The sequence below is a fragment of the Oryzias latipes genome, chromosome 23, assembly GCF_053564925.1.
Source record: "Oryzias latipes strain Hd-rR chromosome 23, Olatipes_Hd-rR_3.1".
Classification (NCBI taxonomy): domain Eukaryota; kingdom Metazoa; phylum Chordata; class Actinopteri; order Beloniformes; family Adrianichthyidae; genus Oryzias; species Oryzias latipes.
The window spans coordinates 19,943,887-19,967,052 of record NC_136259.1 but is presented as its reverse complement, the minus strand read 5'-3'; the positions used below and the strand labels follow the sequence as shown (position 1 = coordinate 19,967,052).

General features: G+C 40.3%; 3 protein-coding genes across 11 annotated transcripts in view; 2 read left to right on the top strand and 1 right to left on the bottom strand.

Moving 5' to 3' along the window:
* Positions 1-164: 164 nt before the first annotated feature.
* On the top strand, positions 165-6,087 carry ikbip (IKBKB interacting protein). Of its 2 annotated transcripts, none has more exons than XM_004083181.5 (4): positions 165-837; positions 920-1,037; positions 3,886-5,340; positions 5,471-6,087. In XM_004083181.5, the coding sequence occupies exons 1-3, from the start codon at positions 632-634 to the stop codon at positions 4,774-4,776; spliced, it is 1,215 nt and encodes a 404-aa protein (XP_004083229.1). In that variant the 5' UTR covers positions 165-631; the 3' UTR covers positions 4,777-5,340; positions 5,471-6,087. The 2 variants fall into 2 exon arrangements, with proteins under 2 accessions (XP_004083229.1, XP_011489478.1); XM_011491176.4 differs by having other exon boundaries at positions 172-837; positions 5,119-5,340.
* Positions 6,088-6,863: 776 nt separating this feature from the next.
* ckap4 (cytoskeleton associated protein 4) lies at positions 6,864-10,341 on the bottom strand. Its single transcript, XM_004083066.5, has 2 exons — positions 9,717-10,341; positions 6,864-8,607 (listed from the first exon to the last, which is right to left on the bottom strand). Exons 1-2 carry the CDS (start codon positions 10,227-10,229, stop codon positions 7,180-7,182), a joined length of 1,941 nt encoding a protein of 646 aa, XP_004083114.3. The 5' UTR covers positions 10,230-10,341; the 3' UTR covers positions 6,864-7,179.
* A 1,436-nt stretch (positions 10,342-11,777) lies between these two features.
* Positions 11,778-23,166, top strand: part of bltp3b (bridge-like lipid transfer protein family member 3B) — a 37,198-nt gene continuing 25,809 nt past the window's right edge. For 7 of the 8 annotated variants that reach the window (XM_078941575.1, XM_078941574.1, XM_020714341.3 and 4 more), the window contains exon 1: positions 11,788-12,208. In XM_078941575.1, the coding sequence (XP_078797701.1) occupies positions 12,165-12,208 (44 nt within the window). In that variant the 5' untranslated portion in view covers positions 11,788-12,164. Of the gene's footprint in view, positions 12,209-23,166 lie in introns of all 8 variants that reach the window. The other variant, XM_078941576.1, reaches the window with a different exon arrangement.

Genomic DNA, 23,166 nt, shown 5'->3' with positions numbered 1-23,166 from the left:
TATGCTTCATTAAATTATTTAACTAATTAATAATTATTCCAACAACTTTTTCGCCAATTTGCAAACAGTCATTTTCTAATCACTGTTTTAAAAAAATAACAAGAGTAAAAAATAATAATAATAATGAGCGTGCCTAATTTAGGGCAAATCCTGGCAGCCGCCTACGTGGCTGGGAGATGCGTTCATGGTTCAGTGCCAATATCGGAACTTAGTTGTACATAACTGGTTTTGCAGTAAATTCTGTAAAATTTAAATATATTTATTTAAAGAGTTGATATTGGTTAATAAAGGAGTTGTGTTTTGAATGATACATGAAACTATGGGTTTTTAAATATATGAACTTAGTGACTTTTGTAAAAGCAGTAGCTGAGCTATCACTACAGCACTTGAAGGCAACTTTTTTTTTTACTGCAGGACTGGAATACAGCTCAAGCTGTGGTAACGGAAATCAAGTTAAACCGTTAATTTATCTGATTTACTTGTTGAAACATTATGAACGTGTATACGTGCCTAAATATTCACTTTAAACGAAAACTTTGCGGGTAGTTCGCTTTTTTATTTTCACCCTCCTGTTGTCTGCTGAGATTAGTTCAAAGGCCAGAACGAGTGTCGGAAAATCAAAATAAAAAAAATGTCTACTGAAGTTAAGCAGAGAAAAAAGGCGCAGGCAAAGAAACAAAGCGCCGAACCTACAGAAACATCGCCCACGACCTGCAGAAATGAAGCTTCGAGGACGGAGGAAGCTCACAACTCGAGACCAAACAAAAACTCCTCGGTTCCCGACATTAAAAGTTTAATTTGCGCTTTCCTGTTTGCAGTCTGCGGAGCTTTAAGCTGGTAAGTCCGTTAACAAGTTTTAATGACTTATTTTATTTTTACATTCCTTTGCGTCTCTGAAGACCTTTCCTCTTTGGTTTAGGGCGGTGCTGCAGCAGAACGAGAGTTTTTCTCAAATTGAAGAAAACTACAAGTTTCTTCACGAGAAAACGTCCAGCCTCTTGGTCATGGAGGAGAAGATCATCACAGTTTCTGAGAAGGTGAATCTTTCATTTCAATTTATGGCAGTGGCGGTTCTACCCTGAATTACTCCCCGGGCGAGACCCTCCCCAGGCCCCCCCCTCCCCCCCCATAGTCACAACAGAACTTTGTTTGTCTTTGTCAACTGACATGTTATATTGTCATTGAAATTAAGAAGTGGATACAAAAGATGTCAGAATTCTGAACAGCATTATAATAGTTATCAGAACACAAAAAATAAAAGACCATAAGCATGGCAAAAATACAGTTAGCTAAGAAATATTAAATCAATATTAAATAAATAATATAAAATAAATATTTTAAAAACATTTATGAATTGGAAATTTAAATTGTCATGTTCTATATCGATCTCTACTTCAGAGAAGAAAAATTAGCTTATGTTTTCCGTCTTCAATCCTTTGATTGGAAAATTTTTAGTTATGACCTGTTGAATTATGTTTTGTCCCCATAGATTTGCAGTAAATGGTAAATATTCATTTTTAAAACTACCTACAGATTTATGGAAATTCTATTGGCTAAAAATATAATCCCACATTTGTAAAACAAATAAAAAATAAACTTCATATGCAGGCTCAAAATTAACCCCTAAATCCCCAGTTAAATGTCAAAAAAACATTGGGAAAACGTTTAGGCTGCCACAAACGATTATTAAATTTAAGACCAATCTCAAATTATTTGCCCCATTAGCATCTTATGGCAGCAGCAGCATGCTGTGTAACCATCACAGCTTTTTTAACATTATGAACTAGTATACAACAGCAAAACACAACAAAACCTTTGTGTTACAGCAGAGCAGACAGACACATGAATCATAACTAATGTTACAAGTTAAGGCAGAGCAAATTTTTAAGAATAAAATCTAAAAAAAAAAAAATGACGCTATTTGCAACATTTGGGCCTACTTCAGTGTTGGTCATCGACCAAAATAAAGTTTTCATCGGCAACGTTGTTGTAGGGCAGGTAGCATTAGAATTTAGAAAAGACATGCATGAAGCTGTGAGGACTTACCCTTTTCTTTATCTCTTTTCTCCTCTTCTTCTTTTCTTTTCTTTCTAAATTGGGCACCAGATGGCTTTGACCTTTTTTTCTCCATATTTTAGATGTTTTTGGCGTTTGTTTGGCATAAATGTCCTCACGTCACGAAGAAGACATCAAGTCCGTCGACTGAACCAACTGTCACCTTAGTGACAGCATTGTTTTGTGTTGCCATTTTTTCATTTGGGCATTTAACACAAAATTAACCCAAAAAAAGCAGAATATATTTTCTATACCTTTATTAAAGTGTAGGTTATAGAATGTCCCCTTATGACTGACTTATAAAAAGGTTTTATAAAGTAGATTCAAACCCCCGCCCTTGTCCCCACCTAGCCACTTAATTTGGAAGCGTCCCACAATTGAACTGATTCCCCGCAGCCCCCCCCCCCCCCCCCCCCCCCCTTCTTCACACATTTCCAGCAGGAGCGCGTGCAGCTACAGCCAGGGGCGCTGATTCGCTACATGACGGCGCAGTCGCAGTTTTTACTTTTATTTTCTTCATCAAGCCCGCGACCGTCGCCTCCCCTGAAAGATGAGCCCGCCAGGTTTTGGGCATGCGCAAACGCGGTGGCGCTCCGTGCTCCACCCGCGCCCTCTCCCTTCTTCTTCACACACATTTGTGTCTACTTCTCAAAGACAGGAGAGCGCACAGCTGCGGGGCGAGGGCGGCGGCGCGGCCAGGTTCAGGCTGTTACAAACTCACAAACTGTGACATAAGTAAACCAATAGTGGTGCATATAATATTTTACAAGGGCTGAGCCGCCGGTGCCGCCCCCCTTCAGTTTTCCGCCCCAGGCCACCGCCCGGACGGCCCGTGCCTAAAACCGCTACTGATTTATGGATGAAGATTTAAATCATGCTTTTAAGCTATTTTAAAAGCTTTCCTAGTGGTCTTTTAATCACAAGTATTCCATTTTTTTAGGCAAAAACCGGTGTTGTTTTCTAGGATATAGTTTCTACAGAGCAGCAGGAGTTCATGAGAAATTCACCTCTGACCCGTAGGCAGGACCTTTGCTGAGAGCTCTCTGTTTACACTCTCCCACTAGCTTACAGTCCCTCACACCCCCAACCTAACATTAGCGGTGCAGCAAGAATGGCGAGCAATATCTGAAATATCCAGCTGCACAGTTTACAGCGTATTTTTTACGTCAGGATCACAATCTTTTTTTTATCCCACAGCATTTTTTCGTCTGCTCCTGATTTACAGCCATTTAAATCTTAAAAATCCGTGTTTTTCGGACCAGAGGTCCTTATGCATGTCCTCCATGCTGCTGCCGAACTGTGTCTGGGTCTCCCAAGGTGTTGAAACACAGGGTGGTGTCAGGAAGGGCATCCAGCGTAAAAAAAACCAAACAAAACTCTTTGCCACACCACCAGTGGGGACCCCTGACGGGATAAGCCAAAAGGTGAACATCCAGGTCGCTCCGGAGTATAAGTTACAGCAGCCAGAAAAAAAAGCATGACAAAGAAGAAAAACACACTGATTTTAAATCACTAAATAATTTAAATTCTTCATCCTATGTGTCACTTTTGAACAAACTAGACGACCAGGGAGGGGCGTCTTCTTCTTAATAGTTAAACATAAGAAAGAGTGAAATTATGCTCTTAAAGTTTAATTCAGCAGATTTACTCTTTATTTTAAATAATATTAACCTATATAAATCCATTAAACTGAAAGACATGTTGGACAAAACTATACATTTATGAGTCTTTCTACATCCAAACAAAAACCGAAATTCTCTCAAAAGTTGTTCACACTTTAAGGCCCATTGAGCTCCTGAAAAGGCCTCCTGTTTTGTGTTGCGGCTGCAGCTTGCTGCCTCCGAAGACGACCTTCATGATGCCCTGTCCACCGTCTCCATGGCAACAAGACTCCAGCAGGACATCGCCAGCCTCCACGCGACCGTCATGGCCATGCAGGCGGACGAGAACTCCGCCTCCCGCGACCTGCAAGCCGTCAACGCCCACTTCCTCAATGTGACAGAGACCTGGCAGGAGAAGCTGGCTGCCGTCAACTCCGACCTGTCTGCCCTCAAGGACGAGTCGCGAGAGTCCCACGCCGCAGCGACCGAGCGGGTGAACGAGGCTGAGCGGAGGGCCCGGTTGCTGGCAGAAAAGCTGAATGAGCTCGAAGACAGTACGAAGAGGAACAGCCGAGCTCTGGAGCGCACTGAGGAGGACGACGTCAAGCGAGCACAAGCTCAGCTGGACTGGAACACCAAGCAGGTTCACAAACTGGAGGAGCAGATCAGCAGTCTGACCAAAAGGGAGGCTGAGCTGAGCTCACAGCTGGAGGAGCACATCCCGCGGGCACAGGAGTGCGAGCAACACCTGCCGCAGGTAGAAGAGGCAGTTCGCTCCATCCTGAAGCTGAGCGAAGATCTGAGCGGGGCTGAGAAGAGGCTGGAAGAAGTGACCCTGCAGGTGTTCGGGACCGAGGACAACATGCTGAAAGCGCTGAATGAAATCCTCCAGATCAGACAAGAGCTGGACTCTCTGCACGCTCAGAACAGCATTCTGAAGATGAAAAATGAGTTGTCTGTTATTAAAGAGGCGGTCCGTGAACTCACCACGGTGCTGAGAGAGAGTAGGGCTGAGAGCCAAGGGGAGTCTGACACATTAGATGTAGAAGAATGGGATGATGAAGAGGAGGAGTGGAAGGAAGAAGACTTGGACAAAACAACTGAACCCCCCTCTGAATAAATATTTTCACATAAAAGTATTCAAAATTGAAGTTTTGTTAGAGTCAGTCAAACTTTATACCCTAGTTAGTCTTTTGCAAGGATTTTAATTTAAAAAATGTCTAAAATATGATTCAGATGCCAAAAAATGTGTTTTAGGTTGATATTGTTTTGATGAATTCTTCTTCTTTTGTGCATCTGAACTTTTTTTCTCTTTTTTGAAGTTGTGTTTTTTTAAACTTAAATTAAAGAAAATCATCTTAACTTTGTTTCCTGGCTCATTCCATAATTTTTATTGGCAGATATCACTTAAATCTGTTCTAGGTTTGGTGACTTCAGGAGGTTTCTTTCCGTCTGGTTTCAGTGTGAAAGGGTCCAACAGATGCTGGCGGCTCTTGAGGGTCAGCAGGGGCCGGTGCGGCCTCAGCTAGAGGCCCTGGAGCAGGATGTGGGACGTCTGAAGGAGTGGGCGTCCGGTCTGACGGAAAAGCGAGCGCAGCTTCAGAGCAGCATGACATCACTGCGGGGCGCTGTTGAGCAAATTGAGGCTCGAACCTCAGCCATCACAAAGGACTTCGTCAACAAGGTTTTAGTCCCTCCAAAATTTGAAAAAAAGAAACTTCATACATTTTGAAATATTTGCCCTTTTGAAAGCTGTGGAAGCATCTCTGATGGAAATGTTCTTTTTTTGACAAACGTCCTGCCCGCCTCTCTAGGTGTCGTCCGTCAGGACGGACGTGCGCAGGATGGATGGTCTCCGGTCCGAATTGGAGTCTCTGCTGACTAAAGTGGGAGATCTAGAGAGCCAGAGCACTCAGGTGGAGCACGGCATGATCAAGCGCATCGGAGACGTGCTGGCCAGCAGCATCGACCGCATCTCCAGCCTCCGATCTGCGAGCGAACGCAACTCTCAGGCCATAGAGAAGCTGCGCAAACGCATCCCGGAGCTCGCCGCCGCCGACGCGCAGGTGTCGGAGCGTTTGAGGGAGCTGGAGAGCGGTCGTGCCCGCCTCATCAGAACAGCAACGTTTGCGGCGGATCTGAAACCAAGGGTGGCTACAATGAAGAGAGACTTTGGGGCATTTGACCCTCAGCTGTCAGATCTAACTCTTCGAATTGGGCGCTTGGCGGAGGATCTTCTAAAAAGAGAGCAGGAGATCGCAGAGCTTCGGCAGAACTTATCAAACCTGACAGCAGTGGGAGGGGATTTAAACGCTACAGCGAAGCAGGTCAGCAAAATAGCCGATATTGGAGATATGCACAAGAAAACGTAAACATTTTTGCTCAGATGTCATCTGTTCTGGTTAAATGTAATAAAAAAATCAAAACTAAACTTGGGTTCTGACTCGTGCACACACCTGAGCACACATTCCCAACCTTACTCAAGCTGCTGCAAGACTTGGAACCCCTGTTCTGTCGGATGGACGGCTTGCGTTATTTCTACTGGTATGATTCTACCTCTGCCTTCAGGCAACAATTATTTCCTCCAACAGACGATTGATGTTAGGAAAGAGAACACCTGAAAGAGAGAAACCTGTTCTTAGCACCTAATGAGAAGTTATGGAGCTGAAAACATTGATTTAACTGCAGCAGTTGAAGCTGCTGATCTGGTTTTCTGTCTCCACGGATGAATAAACACTTTTTTAAAGACCCACTCCAATGAATATCATGTTTGTGTTTTTATCTGATGGAAATATTTAAAGAATATTCAGCTGTTATGAGTATTTCATTCAATCGTATTTGTGATGTAGAAAATCCGCTGGGCGGGACTCAAGACTCCCTGGTTCTCCACTTGCATACAAATAGATTCATGTACGTCTTTGTTTTCCTCGTTCGAGCTGGCATTACAATATTGTTTGCCATTTTTTTTGCACAGCTAATGCTGGGTTGGGGGTGTGAGGGGCTGTAAACTAGTGGGAAGAGATGTAAACAGAGAGCTCTCAGAAACAGAGAGGGGTTGCTCCAAAATAACGGTCCCACCTACAACGCAGAGGAATGGTTCCTGCTGCTCAGCAGAAACCATGTCCTAGATACAACACCGATTTTTTATTTTGGCCACAAATGCCGTAATGATAATAAAAAATTTAGTAAAAAAATAAAAACGGAGGATTTTAGTCAAGATTTCTTTTTATTCTACGAAAAAGTAACAGATAAACAAAGGAGTGCTCACAAATTTTTTTTGCATCTTTTTTAACACTTCTGGCACCAAATCTCAATGAAAATAACCGAATAAGAAAGTACAGTGCAGAATTAGTGTGCATTTAAATTCACAGATCAACAGTCTAGCACTGCTCCCTTTCATAACACCAACTAGGAGGAACATTTCTGCATGGGCTGTTGTCCCTGTCACTGCTATTTTTCAAAACTACAAATCTTTGTCTTCATTCTTTTCTTTGGCTAAGGCGTAAAGTGTCTGTATGGTCTTCTACAGTTCGCCCTCAAGCGCAGAAATGGCCTCATCGTGGCCTTCAAGTTTGGCTGCTTTGCTCTCGAGTCCATCCACCATTGTTCTCAGGCTCTCCAGCTGCTCAGGGTTCATTCTGCTGCTACTTTCCTCCAGAGCAGCGAGTCGAACCTTCAGCTCTCCTACCTGCCCATCCAGGTCAGAGTCCTTGGCATGTAACTGCTTCTGCTCTCCGCTCAGAGCTGCTACTTTGGAGCGCAGCTCCTCCACGCTGCTTTTCTCAGCACCTTCCATGCTTTCGGACAAACCAGCAAGTTCTTGGCTTGTTTTCTGCAGAACCTCTTGCAGGGCGGCAATGGCCTCGTCATGGTCTTCCAGCTTCGTTGAGCTCTCCAGATGCTCGGGTTTCGTCCCGCTGCTCGCCTCCACAGCAGCTAGTCTCTTCTCCAAGTCATCCACCTGCAGAGAGATGGAGTCCATAGAATCTGACTCCATCAGGTCTCCACCTGCAGGTATCTTGGACTGGAGCTCTTCCAAGCTGCTTTTCACCTTTTCCAGCTCCTGCTTCAGGTCCGCTTTGATCTTCTCCACTGCAGCCCCCTGGGAAGCAAAGCTGCTCTCATGGGCGTCATATTTGGCAAAAAGGGATTCAATTTTGACGTTGACATCAGATAATGAAGCAGAGAGTGAATCAGCGGTCTCCTCTGAAGCTTTGACCCTAACATCAAGGTCTTCTAGTTTTTTCTGAGCCTGAGCCGCCGCTGCATCCGCCCTCTCCTCCACGCCGCGAGCAGCATCAGTGACCTGCTCCACGCCGCTCTGCATAGCTTCGCTTTTCTCCTTCACCGCCTGAACTTCAGCTTCTGCTGCAGACAGCGACTTCTTCAGACTCCCAGTTGTCTCTTGCACCAAAGACCAGACTGACTTAACCTCCTCAGAGAGTGAAGAAACTTCCCGGTTGCGAGTCTGGATCTCCTCCCTCACCGCTCCTATCTGCTGTCTCAGAGAATCTGCGGTGGCGTCAGCCACCTGATTGGCCGTTTTGATCTCAGACACAACGTCAACGATGGCCGACAACTCCTGCTTGATATGCGTCGGGTCTTCAATGCCACCGAGGCGGGCTCTGAGATCCGCCAGCTGAGTTTGCACTTCGCCCTGAGATTCGGTGAACTCCCCCACGCTGGCTGTGATGGACTGGCTGACTTCAGCCAGGCGCTCCTCAACCGCTTTCTCCAGAGAGGAGAAATCCAGCTCCCGAGCTTCCTTCACCTCCTTGATGCCATCGGAGAGGTCTTTGAGGAGGTCGTTCTGAAGCTTTTGAAGGGCCTCCTCGACCCTCCTGGTCTCCACTTCCCCCCTCTTCATCCGGCTCACAGCCGTTTCCAGCTCCCTCCGTGTGATTCCCAGCGATGACTCCAGCCCGTCCACAACGCTCTTTAGAGAGTCCACCTGGTAAAAGTGGAGAAAAACAAATTCTTTTAATACTTTTTGGAGTTTTTCTAGTAGCTAATCTAAAAACATGTTGCGTCTTATGGATTTAAAATCGTGGCAAACGTTCCGTGTCTGTCAGCCTTTCCTTTTCATTGAGGCGGAGTCACCCATCAGTCAACAGTTATGCACTTCCTTATAAGCCTTATTCAGCTTATCCATGATCTTCTAAGAAACAACCATAAAAATCTAGTTTTTCAAGATGATGCAATTGAATTTCTTTTTTCTGCATTGTGTTTTAAAGTACAATTATCAGTACAAAATTATGATTTGCAACCAAAAACATTTAATTTTTTAAGACAATGTGGGGTTTTAGCTTGTTTTCTTGCAGTGACTGGAACATCATGCCCAAAAGATTTACGACAAGCTTAATCTGGCATGCTTAAAGTCCCACTCCAATCGTATTTTAATGTAGTTTAAAAGCAGTCCAGGTGTTTGTTTTCATTATGATTATGCCATTTTTAGCCCAAAAAAAGTTTTTTCCTATGACATGGTTTCTCCACATCTGAGTTGTGGACAGAACTGTTGGCACGCAGTAAGTCCACCCCCCTTCCCGTCACCCATAGCATGCTCTCCTGCTAGCTTACAACTTTTGGCGAGCAATATTGAAGCTATGCAGCCGTTTGAGCCAGATAAGAAAAACAAATGAATCAAAATAGAGGAGCAGGGAGCTTGTGACCTGCAGATTGTGGCACCTACGTCACACCTACAAGCTTTTCATTTGTTTAATGAATTGCATAAAAGAATTAACTCAGAAATGCAGCTTTTTAATTAACTTTCTTATATGTCCTCCATCAGAAAAACAGACTAAGAACACTTTTAAAACAAAATGTACATTAGAGTGGGTATTTAAAATTTAACATTGGGTCAGAAATCAAATACAAATAAAAGTTGTTCTAATTGAACCCATGCATCCAAACTTGATTTTTAACTAATTTCTACTTGTGTAACAAATAAATATTTGACAAAGCCTGGGAGTTTCTTATTAAAATCCTTAAATAACAAGTTTGAAAGCGGTTGGAAACATTCATTTGACTTCCTCTTCTCTGTGTTTGCAGGTTTTTGCATACCTGTTGAACAACACTCTCCATTTTTCCGCTCATCTCCGCGTTGCGCCGTGCGCTCTCCTCGTGTTTTGCGTTTGCGTGACGGAATTCCTCCACAACTTGCTGTAAATGAAAAGCTGCAAACCCAGCGGCGCCAATCAGCGCAACATAGAACAGCGTTGTCGCAAGGAGTCCGAGGCAGCCGCTTGAGGAGCGTGGCCCCTGGGGGCTGGGGCCCCCGTTGGTGGTGGGGGTGCTCTTCTGGGGCTTCTTGGGCGCATCCTCTTGGAGGGGCGCTGCGCTCTTGTCGCTGTTCTTCTGGCGGTGTTTCGACATCCTCTCCGGGAGCTCCGTGGATGAGAGTGCGGCGCTGCTGTCGTGGATGGAAAGGCAGCCCCACTGGCTGAACCGGCAGCGTATCAGTGAGCTCATCGTGTCTTTCCACGGGGCTTTTTTTTTTTTTTTTTTTTTAAGGTATGCGGATGGGGGCTGTCCTCTGTGCGCAAATCCAGACTCTGCATGGAACAAAATCATCATAGACACAAGAAGCGTTTTGTGCAGAAGTTTGGAGCCTTTGTTTCACTTTTGCGCCCCAATCTGTGCAACAAAGACACACATAATAACTTCCAGTTTCCCTTTTTTGTGATAATTTGATTTTTATTGTAAAATTTGACAATTAAGAGTTATTGAGCTGTAAATACAATTATTTTAGCCAAATTGTGGAATATTTTGATTGAAACTTTGTCAAAAATGACGGTAAAACAAACATAGAGCTTAGGTTTTGCGTTGAAACAGACGTTCTGCATTTCTAATGAAACTTTGGGAGGGGTTCTCTTTCTCCTCTTGCTCCTCCTTTCATACGTGGCAGTTGCTGCATCCTCTGATTGCACAGAGCTTGCAGAGTTGCCCATGTGAGAAGTTAAAACTTAGATGCGCAGAAGCTGAGGAGTGGGCTCGAGTTAAATTAGGACATTTCTAGCCTGTTGTTGTTATTTTTTTAAAGCTTCAATTAATGAAAATGTATTATTCAAAAGAACATCTAAACCATGCAAGTGTATACATTTTTCTTGGTAAAATGTTTTCTTTTTGGGTATATTTTTTTATATTTATCATAGCAACGTTGCATATTTTCACCCCCCCCCCCCCCCCCAAAAAAAGTACGTTAAGTTTGCTTTCTAAAACTTTTTACCCAATCTGACCACTAGGTGTCACTAAAAGAACATTCAAAGATGACTATATTTTTTTAAATAAACTTTATTGCACATTATGCCATTTTACAAGGATGTACTTTTGGGTATGCAATAAAAATCACAACTGCAAATTCAAAGATGACTGTAGCCAGCAGATTAAAGAAACAATAAAATTGATCATGTATCTTTTTTTTGTTGCATGAAATAAATCAATTCCAAATTCTACCTTTCACAGCTTTTCTAAGCAGGTTTAGAATGTTTCCTCAGATTATTCTTTTAATTTAGTCTCTTTTTACATTATTTTCTAACTTAATGCTGTTGTATTTACAAAAAGTTGATGTTTTTTCTGAAGTTTAACTTTTTTATTTTAGTAAACATTAAATTTAATTCAGAAGCAGTACAGAGTTTGAAAATAAATTAATTAATTAATGAAATCATTAATGAACAGATGAACGAACAAACAAATACATTTATAGATAAATAAATTCACAAACACACGGGGAAATATGGGTTTATTGTTAAAGCCATGTCCATTTTAAAAAAGCCCAAAAAGTAAGAAAACTGTGTTTGGTACAAGTTTCTTCATTGTAGTGATGCTCATTGACATTCAATTTTATACTATTAAATACTCTGTTTATTTCTCTTTTAAATGTGTCAGATTTGTGCATCTGTTGTCGCACCTTTTTGTCAAAAAAAGCAACAGTAGTGGAAACTTGTTTGCCACTGGCAGAAAAGAGTTGTCAAGTTTTAGGTGTGCAACAACATACTGGTAAAAAAAGATCAACGTTTGTTTGATTCATTTCAAATAGCATTGGTTGAAATTTAAGCGATTAAAACCACATTTGTCAACACAAGAGAGCAAAGGAGGAAAGGCTTGTAGGGGAATTTTCGAACAGCACTTGAACGCACCGCGAGTCTCCGCCCAAACGCCGTGTCAACAGACGCCGCTCCTCCGTCGCGCCGTCCAGGTGTACGGTGCGCGATATTGCGGAGATCCTCCTCACCGTTTCGGAGCCTCGTCAATATATCTGCCTGAGATGGTCTCCTCGATAAGCTTCATCTCGGATACCAGCTGTCCCTCGGACGTTTAAAATGTTGCGTTCGCGCCCCCTCTCATCTCTTGGACGGAGGACAACGCGGCTACGCCGCTGAAAGACATCCCTGCCACGGCGATGAGAATTGGAGCTGCTTTTATTTTATAGGTCGAGGAGGAGAAGCTAGCATTATTAGGCTAGTTTACACCCGGAGGCGGCAGCTCTAGTGTTATCGGATTATCTTGACCATGGCTGGACTTATCAAGAAGCAGATCCTGAAGCATCTCTCCAGGTTAGTCAGGACGTTAGCGACCAGAGTTCAGCTAAAAACTGGGAGATTCAACTGTCAGGTTGATATTTTTCCTTTTTTTGTTATGGAAATGTGTGACGTTTATTTTTTTCCGTAAACAGATGTGGGAGAAGAGCCGAGGTTTTTATTTTTATTTTTTTAAGAGTGGACTCTTGCTGACTGTTGGTGTCCGCGGCGGGTTTTGTGTTGTCAGCCTCATTAACTAGCTAACATGTTAGCATGTGGGTTAGCCGGTGACGGCTAATCCCTGGATACTTGATGAGACAGGTTGGGCCAGTCACGCTGCAAAACAACAATCTCAGCTTTCCCTGCAGGCAAACATTAACCCAGTCTGTAGTGACTTATAAAGAAATAACTTAATTTAAAACACACACACACACACACACACACACACACAAAAAGGGAACCTTGTTAGATATTTGAATCCGTGGTTGTTGACATAACTTACCTGCAGGTCTATTTACTGTTGTGTATGCAGGAAAATTATGTGATAAATTAGTACAAACATTCATTTAAACGGTTTTAAAGACGCATGAATTGTTTGATCTTTGTTTAAAGCTTTTTTGTTTATGATCAAAGTAATACAACAATTGTATTAGAAAAATACATTAAACTTTGAATGGCAATGAACATTAAAATAAAATCTTAGTTGTAAAACAAATTGCACATAGAAACAAAATAAAACTTTTCAAAATTATTTGACATTTTGTTACAAAACAAACACCAATTTATAATGTTGATGATTTTAAATAAACCTTAAATAGAAATGGTAACAAAATTTGGATGCAAAAGAGAGAAAACTATTTAAAGCAGTTGTCAAATTGATGGTTGTGTTTATACACAACTAGCAATAGCCTTAAAGGAATTTAAAGAGATGTTTTCCATTAAAGCATTGGTTTTTCTTTAAATAGTCAGAGAGAAAAGAAAAAGTCTTGCTGTTTTTAAATTCAGAAATTTTTAATCTTATTACTGAAAGTTTCACTTTGAGTACTCAAAGGGAAACTCAGTTAAATGTACTTATATTTAACTTAGATTTAGTCACTCATGTCACAGATAAAAACAGGTTTAAAGACTCGCTTTGAGTATTTCTTTATTGAAATTGCTGTGAATCAGGAACATACAAAACAATACAATTAAAAAAGATTGTAGTGAAGCTGTGCGGTCCACAGGCTCCTTTCTCCGTTCCTTTCTGATGCATCCTCTTGTAGACAAAAAGATCCATGTACGACTTCGCTTTTCTCGTCTGAGCAGGCATCTGGCTCAAAACTGTAAGGCTGGACAGCTCCCATATTGCTCGTTGTTTTTTGTTGAACCGGTAATGTTAGGTTGAGGTTGTGAGGGGCTGTAAGCCATCAGGAGAACGTGTTAACAGATGGATGATGGGAAATGGGGGCGCCAACAGTACGGTGAACAATGCTGAGGCAAATTTCTAATAAACCTGCAGAAACACTCTGTAGAAACGATGTCCTAGAAAACTCCAGTTTATTTTATTTTAGCTAAAAACAATATAGTCATAAATAAGAGACGACTGGGAACGCTTATACAATAGATCAAATAATGATTGGAGTGGGACCTCAAGAATAAAATCAGAATGTCGCTCATCTGATCCAGTCTTTTAGAATTAATAAATGTTTGCTTGTGTTAAACAAAACACACATTGCTTTATTTGATGCCAATTTCTCTCCAAATGCTTTAGTAAACTGCAGTTTGTGTGATGGCGTCCTGCAGCTGTTGTAGTGTTTGTCCGTTTGCCCTTGGCAAAATTCTCAACGGCAAAGACAGGAGAGCAAAAAGTGCTGATTGTCTTTGGCTTTGTCATGATGCTTGTGCGAAGCTGATCTGTCAGTCTATGAATAACACAGACGGCCAATCCTGCGCTTTTCTGTCAGTGATGTCATGGTAGAAGTGCTGGGTGTCAGTGACGTTGGCTCATTTACTCACATAGCACACACCTCATTGTCTGAGGGATTCTGTTCTTTGACATCATCGTGCTGATTCAGCACCGCCCAGAAATAGATGCACCTTATTTATACGTGCCGTAAGATGTGCTTACCCGGCTACAGATCCTGTTTTGGGTGTCAACATCAGCTCAACCTCCAGGCCTTTGTGCTGCAGAGGACACGCGTCTGTCCAAAGCTGTTTGTAACCATGGCGGGATTGTTAGCAAGACGCTGCTGCAGGCTGCGTCCTTACACTTGACCGACCTCAAAGTCGGCAACAACTCTTTCCCCTTTGGTCAACACTAGTGCCCTGAAGCGTGTGTAGCATGTTAAAGCTCTTTAGAGGGACTCCTAACAGTGTAAGCTACTAGAGGAAATCTTAGCAGTATCAGTTTCAGAATATTTTAAATGGCAACATGCAAATGGACAACGGTCAATAAAGTGTTTCAAAGAGGATCTAATTAAGGTTATTCTCCGAGGACGAGTCGACACAAACTGTGTGTGCGTTTGTGTTACATTGGACTTTGAGGATGGAGAGCTCTCTGGCTCAGTTCCAGGCAGCCATGCACTAATAGAAACCAAATGTTGGGCATAAAACCAGTAAACTGATGGTTTCATTAACTATAAATCCTTCTATTATATCATTTTGTGAAACTAAACATTTTTCTGCATTCTGAAAATGATTGGAGCACTTTGAAATTCAAGTGCAAACCCATCAAGGCTCTGGATCGTAACTAGGCTGTGATCCGATTGAAAAATCAAGATCAGCAATTCACAGATTCTTACTATTCAATATTTAAATGTTCGAAAATAAAAACAATAGGTCGTTGAAAATCCATAATTTTTACTTTTATTTAAAAGAGAAAATCGGAATCAATAAAACATAACAGATAAAAACACAATGATTTTGACATAATATTGATCACTTTAAACAACGTCACAGTCAAAAGTTTTTCTGTTGTCTTACGTTCATTTTTTCTGTACTATATTTATATATATATTGCAAATCAGTGATCCCGAAGGTCACAAATATTCATACTCTGTTTTTGGAATAGATAGCAAAGTATTTGGATACTTGTTACAGCCTAACATCCATCATAATCAGTTTAGCTTTTTTAATTCTTGTAATTTCGGACTCTATGTTTTAAAGCCTGCTTGTATCAAAAAAGTAGGGATGGGGGTCGGCCCATTGTTAAAAAAATCTACAGATGTTCTTCTGACTCTTTTCAGAAACACTTTATTTTTGAAATGTGTACTTGTTCCTAATTGAATCATAGTGATTCAGTGAGTCAGAGATTTTTGACAGGGATACATGTTGTTCCTTATAGATTCCAGGCAATGGGGAAGTTGTAGTTCACAGTTACGTCCAATATTCAATAAATGGTCTCAATGCTTTCAGATATATTTACATGAAAGTTTAAAAGTGATTAGGCCTGCACAATATACCGCAAATTTATCGTTATCGCAACATCAAGCTATGCAATATGCATACCGCAAAAGATGTCAAAAATCGCAATAAATGATTACCTTAAATGTGCTAAAACAAACTCATGGCAGCTTGAAATATTGAAAAAATGAAATAAATCCCTTTATGCATTTAACCAATTGGAAGGGACCCGTTTACGTTGTTGATCAATCAGATGAGCCCTTTTATGTTTGATGTTTGCCTCCTACGTCGACAAGGGTCATTTGGAGTATATTTTTTAAACTTTTGCAGTGAAATGGAAATTATGTTTTTGGTTGTTTTGCTGTTTGTTTATATACCGCAAATTATATCGTTATCGCAATATTAATCACCAATATCGCATATCGCGAGTTTTCCTCATATCGTGCAGCCCTAAAAGTGATAGTTGCTCCTATGAGATCCTTTGCTGTTGGTCATTTCTAATATAGGAACAAAAGAAAATCTAAATTTGTGTCACTGTAGACACGACCAAGTATCTGTATCGGCAAATTGCGGGTATCGGTTATCGGTATTGGACGGATAAAATTATGTCTATCAGCCCATACCTAAAAAAAAAAAAAAAAAAAAGGTGAAAAGTTCTAACAATTCAGAATATTTTCTATCTGTTAAAATAATAAGCTAGATGTTTTTGTTGTATTATCATAAATGTTATTTCGATAACATAACTGTTCAGTGGTCAGTAAACTGTTTGCTGCAGTTGGGTCAAGTGACAAACCGAAGTTAGTAGTTATCAGTAACACTGAAGTACAGTGACCTTTACTGTCAGTAAACAGTTCTGCTCAATTACTGGAAATTTTCATTTACTGTAATTTAATGTAATTTAGAGCAGATTGTTTCACCGTAAGCATCAAAGCTGTAGATGTTTGTTGGGAAATTGCTTCGTGACCTCAGGGATGGAAAATGTCCACTTTTCAGAGAATAGAGAACTGCAGATTAGATGGTGTTTGTGATGGAAGCAGACATGGAACACGGCAAATCAACAGTTGTGGGGACTGTAGACTGTGGTGCAAAGGTTCACAGGACTGTCAATGTTTCTTGTAGCCACTGATGCATATTGATTTTACGACTGATCCAAAGCTATTTTAATTTAATTCAGTTTATTTTCTAGTGCACCAGGTTTCAACTGACGGTGTAAAGACTACGTAAAAACAGAGAAAAAATTATGATTGTCATACTCAGTTGAGATGATTCAAATAAAACCTCAATTCTAGGATAATGACCTATATAAATAACTAATAGATTACCTTAAAGGTGTCTGGTGTCCATTCCAAATAAACAAAAAGCAACAGTGGAGAAGAAAATCTTCCTCTTAATAGAAGAGTTGGAAGAGTCTTCAATCAGAACCATCTCAGGGAATGGTGGAAAGGGCGGTAAGAACATGAACATGGCGTCGTCAACAATTCTTTCCTTTGACCATAGAAGAAGGGGCTAAATTGTAGCCGGACAGACGGTACACGATGACGTAAGAAAACTGTGTGCCATGCTGCACATTTTATACCAAAATAAAACTGTTTGCACCCATTAGCAATCTATCTGCAAGCAAGCGACAACCAACCGCCTGTCTCTTTTAAACGCAACGGTGGGACTTTTGGTGTTTTAGCATAGGAGACAATTGGAAATGTCTCCCTTTTGACTCCAGCCTCTCTATGTGTAATGGCCTAACTTATTTATTAGTGGAGATTTGGTTAACTATTTAAAAACAGATGTTCATAGCTCTGATTTGGGTTTTAAATTGAGATTTTTAATGTGCATCGTTCCAGAATTACTCTTTAAATGAGCTTGAATCAAATTAACATTGACTGTAACTGGTTCTTTAAAAAAAAGCAAACACTGATGACATTTAAAATCAGGAAAGAAATGGTAAATAAATTTCCTTTTGTAAATGGATAAAATGAATATAAATTAGAACTAAATCAGAACTAAAGCAATGAATGGCTAAAATTGCATTGCAGGAACCTGGTGCTTAACACTGCATCTTTCTAACCCTGATTTCTATGGTGGAACCACATAATTCCCACCCATTGCTACAGAGGAATGCAGTAAATTCAGTGGGTGTTTAGACAAATCAGGTTAGAGACAAGCTTTCACCAAATGACTTGGTATTAAAGGGAATGCTATCATTGCCTAAAGAGTTCATGACCTGGTAGATTAAGGTTGTAATCAGGGTGGTGGTATGCGAGACCCTTTAATTTTAAAGTTTGAACCACTCCATCCCGCATGACTTTCCTCTCCTTTAGTTTCAATGATGAACCAGATGTCTTATCATCCTTTTATTAGTTTATGATTCCATAGGTTGATCCTTCAAGGATCTGTCAATCATTGTTGTAATCTGAGCACTCTATTTTTCAAGCGTCAGCTGCCATGGTGACGTGTCGTCTTCGTGAACTGCTGCTGCTTTTTCACCGTTTCTCATTCATTGGAGCTTGGAAAATGGCTCCCTCTGTTTTTCATCATCTGCTCACATTCTGCAGCAGCTGGATGATGCACCACACTGATGAACGCTGCGCTGCTTCTTGGTGTTGGCGCTCGCTGCTGGTGGGACGCCTAATATAGCATGAGTCATGACTTAGTGCTGTGTGGTGGGTGTCTGTGAAGGGGCTTTGTGTTGTGTTGTTTTGCGACAGAGTGAAATGTATCTGGGATTCTTCAGCAGTCTTTGCTGTTAAATAATTTGGGTTTTATTGTTCTGCCTTTTTATTTTGAATCTATTTACCCCCACCTGCACAAAATCAAACATTTTACTGCAGACTATTGGTGTTCAGGACTTTGTTCTTTTTTAATATGTTGTTGGAATTCAAGTATTGAAAAAGGTTTGATTAAAATTATAGAAAAGCTGGCAACTTTGTCACCAGATTCATCCAAAAATATTGACAATTATTGTTCAGTTTGTACAAATTTTCCCTTTTTAACCTTTGTTTTTTAATTGTTTAGGGCAGTGTTTTTCAACCTTTTTTTGAGCCACGGCACACTTTAACCTTGACAAAAATCCCGCGGCACACCAGCATCCAAAAAAAAAAAAAAAAAGCAGAAATTCATGGTCTGTATTGATCGACAGCCCCCCCCGCCCGCCCGCAATCTCACGTGTATTTTTGTGATAATTGTGGCCGGAAAAGCAGGAAGTTGCGGCTGTTTTTTCTAAGAGATGAAATGAAAGTTAAATTATAAAAATTTAGAAACTGTTTGTTTGTTGGGGTTTCAAGGCGTTTCGCAAGGACAACTCATTGTGCGCTGGGACACTGGCTCTTTAAGCCAATGCATCATGGGAGATGTAGTGTGAAAAGTGCCGAAAACTTGCAGAAAGACTGGCGTCTCTGAGATTTATTGTATTGTCCACTTGTTTCACGGTCTGACACCGGACTCTGTGGAAAGCTACACTGCTAAAGACGAGCTTTAGCTGGTATTTCTGTTAGAACTGAGCGACTTTATCAGCAGAATTAAGAACAAGGAAGTGAAGACTTTAAGCACTTCTGATTGGTCAGACTGATGACATGTGATTAAGCCTTCAAGAATGATTGGTGGAGACAGTTAAAGGGACGGGACTTTTCCGCAAACTGTCATAGCTGCAGGTAAATCGCGGTAACATCATTCTTATCAAAATGTCTTTAATAGAATTAAATAAACACAAAGAAAAAGTAATTTTAAGATCTTTCATATTCCTAACTACTCAGTGTTTTATCAGGGCCTGTTTGGATGAACAAAGAGCTGATATCCTGGAGATGGGAAATGTTTTTAGATCAGTGAATGATTAATGAGGGCAATTTCTCCACGGCACACTTGACCATCTCCCACGGCACACTAGTGTGCCGCGGCACACTGGTTGAAAAACACTGGTTTAGGGGACACTAACCTGTTGGGAATGGGATGTTTGCACACATTTGTTTTTCTTTTCCCCCCACAAAAATATTTAATCCTAGTTTATGTTATTCATTGGTTTTTAAACCTTATTGGAAAGTTTTTTATTGAAGAAAAATGACTTGTGTTAAACGTTTTACTCTATATTCCAATCAGAACAGACACATCGTTCTGCCTTTTTTTCTAATGTTTTTACAATAACAAATTTTACATAGAGACATGCTTTCTAGTATTTTTAATCTCCTTTCAAAAAGACTACATTAAAAATACATTTAAAAAAACTGACAGTTGATCAAGTAATTTTCTTTAGTGTTTGATAGAAAGGCTGCCTGTACAAAGTAAACGACAAAAAATAAAGAAAATAAAAAACTATTGTGTATTTTATATGAAATAGTCCAAATTTAGTAGGAAGGTAAAAGAAAAAAGAAAAAAAACGTTCCTGTTAAATAGAACAGCCCATAATATGCAGACCTTATTGTTGAGACTACAGGATTTTTATTCGTAAGGTTGGATCTGCCAAAACATTTATTACTGTACAGGCTATAGAATACGTTAAAAACATAGTACAAATGATATATCATCTTTTTTTTCCTGGTGTATTGTTGTAAAGTGTGTTGACATCTCATTATTTTGTCCTCTTAAAATTACTCTTTGTAACAAAACAAAAAAAGACTTGTACATGTATATTGTTTCTTGCATTTCTCCGTTTGTTTCACATTCTCCACTTTGCTTTTTAAGGTTGGCCGTTCGCTCGAGTCTCTCGGGCCATTTTCTTCCAGGTTAATCCCTTACTAGCATCCATGTCACCCGGCTCTGCCTCAAACGCATCATCAGAGCACGGAGAAAATCTGTCTCAGCCGACCAAACCCAAAGACATGAGCTCATAGTTCAGGGAGCTGAAGTCAATGTTCAATTTTAGCGGTTTTATTGCATTTTTTTTCTTTTAAACACACTGCATAAAACATTTAAAACAGCAAGTCTTGTCGCTCTTGGAATTTGAATGCATGTCCTTGTTTGTCTTGACTGACTGGCCTGGCTATGGTCTAAACCATCTGAAAAATGTTTGTCTTAAATCATGTGCCACATTCTCACTCAAATCCAGTTTTTCAAAACCTGCAGAGTTATCTAGTGTGTCTGAATTCACTCACTACTCCCCGGTGTGTGTGTGTATATATATGTATATATATATATATATACATATATATATATGTTATTTCAAAATCCAGCGCACTGGAAAATGTCTCAGAAGTTTCTGTTGTGTTCATCAATGCCATTGTCTGTGTATGACATCACCCATAGAATGTGGCTTACTTCCAGCTTCAATGAAATGCAGTGGATTCAGTCACCATTTATTTTTGCAATATGTATGCCACCATGTTGGAGCCAGACGTAGTTGGTAAGCGGTGATTGATCCTAGTCTGTCTGAGTAGACGTTTTTATGGCAGCCACTCTGGCCAATCAGGAGTGAGGTTGTTGGAAGTCCACACCACTACCATTTGAAACTGTGCTACACAAAATCTGTTAAACGTTTCAAATGTTTGGTGTGGCGGCTAGATTTTATTGAGACATCTGATTGACCAGTTTATAACTTTAATAACTTGCACTGCAGAAAAAATATAATGAAAAAAATTGGGATTATCAAGAAGATGTTACAAGAAGTTAGAACAGCAAGAATGGTTATTCTGACAAATAGAATGACTGATTAATCGCTGTTTACTTCTCTATAGAAGTCTATAGGAATTTCACTTCTTGGAGCGAGCGGGTATTTCCTGTTTGGACGTCAGGTGGCGGAGGTCACTCAGTCCAGTTCTCATATACTGTCAATGATTGATGCTGACTAGATTGGAGAACATGGACCACAATCCATTGCGTTTGGACAATTTCATTTGGAAAAAAAATGGCGGACTAGTAAGTCCGCCGATAAGTTGGCAAATGGGTGACATCATATTTGCCATTTCTTGTGCACTATATAGTTTTTTGGAGGTTAAGGAAAATTACTTCAGTTTTCTTGATAGCCTTCCTCCCAAAGTCCATAGCAGATGGATGTAGTTGTAATTTTATTTGGAAGAATCTGGTCAGATAAAAGGTTAGATGGTGATATGTAAATGTAAAGAGGAGGTTGAAGAATGCTTATCAACACAAACAGCTGCAACAACAAGACTGCCAAAATATTAAAATTCTTAATATTCTAGATTATTTGTTTTTTTTAAACTTGGCTTTAATAGCCCTAATTCTTATCAAATAGCTGGTAATTAAACTTAGCGACTTTGCAGCCGATGTTTGAGCTTTAAATTAGTCAATTACTGGCTTAAGTTTTAATGTTAATAATATTAATATTTTACATGGAAAGTGGGCAGACCCCCATTATTTCCAGCAGTTTGCTTTAATCTCTTTATTGAACTGGATTTGGTATAGTGAGCTCAGTTCAGCTAACGGGAATGATGGCTGAAGCCATATTGGGAGCACAGGGAAAACAATCGTCCAGTGTAAACCTGACACCCTACTAATCCTGTCCCTCTCAATGCTATGGTCTGTGATGACGGTGGATTTTTCTTCCAAACGGGGTGATTTGGCTTTCACAGTCTAAAAACCTAGATTTTTGAACACTCTTAAGAGTTTTATTGGAGTAAGGTAAAAGGAGAGGAGAGCAGGCCAGATAAGGCACCAGAGAGCAAGCCAAAGAAGCTGCCCTGCTGGCTGATACTTGATCAGCAGCAGGAATTAATATTTCACTGGTCACAAGGCTAAGAGGCACTTGCACCATCGCTCAGGGTGCTAACTGAGCATGCTCCTGAACCACTGCATGCTTGCTTGTATTTGTGTTTTGCTTGATTAAGTGTGTTTTTTTTGCCTTGTTCTGCTGTGTTGAGGCAGTGTTCATACCTCTGCTGCTGAATAATTTATGGGAATCTCGAATTGTAAATGATTCTTTTGCTGCCAAGAATGAGAGGAAAGCGATGTCATTTTGACAGAAGTAATCTGTACTGAAATATTCTGACAACAAAACAAGCCAAACTAAAAGGACAGGTTCTTTTAGACTATAGTTACGCACACGGCCTACTTTCTTGTCTCCTGATATCGTCTCAACAATAAAAGACTGAGGCTGTAGGAACACTAATCTATTGTGTCTCTGACCAATATCCGGTTACTGAGTAACTTCATAATCCACATTCATACTTTACACTAGCTGTAAGGTTTTTCTTTCCTATAAATACTTACATCATTTCTGGTTTCAATTGATTCATTGATTGTCAGTTTTTTTGTCTTTAAATGCAGCTTGTGATCTAGAAGAAAACTTTGTCCTTACAGTCTGGTAGTTCCCACAATATCAAATATAGGTGGGAATCTTAGGGCACCTTTTATAATTTTATATAAATAAAAAAAGTTGTTTAGAGTTTTTAGCACACCAAGTTATAGGTTACACCGGCCAATATATTATAAGTTGATTTGGGGAAAAAAATAAATCAGACAATACCTTTTCTTTTAGGATCATACTGGTGGTAAATGATCTAAATTACATTTGCAGTCAAACAAACTAAATAAGCTAATGGGTTTTTTTGTTGATCAAAGTCCCAAAGTTAATGCTGATGCACATTGTGCTGCTTGTAAAGCGATGCTGCAGAAACTGGACACTCCAGGAAGCATCTCTGGGATTTTCCAGTTAAAAGTGTCCTTAAATGCGA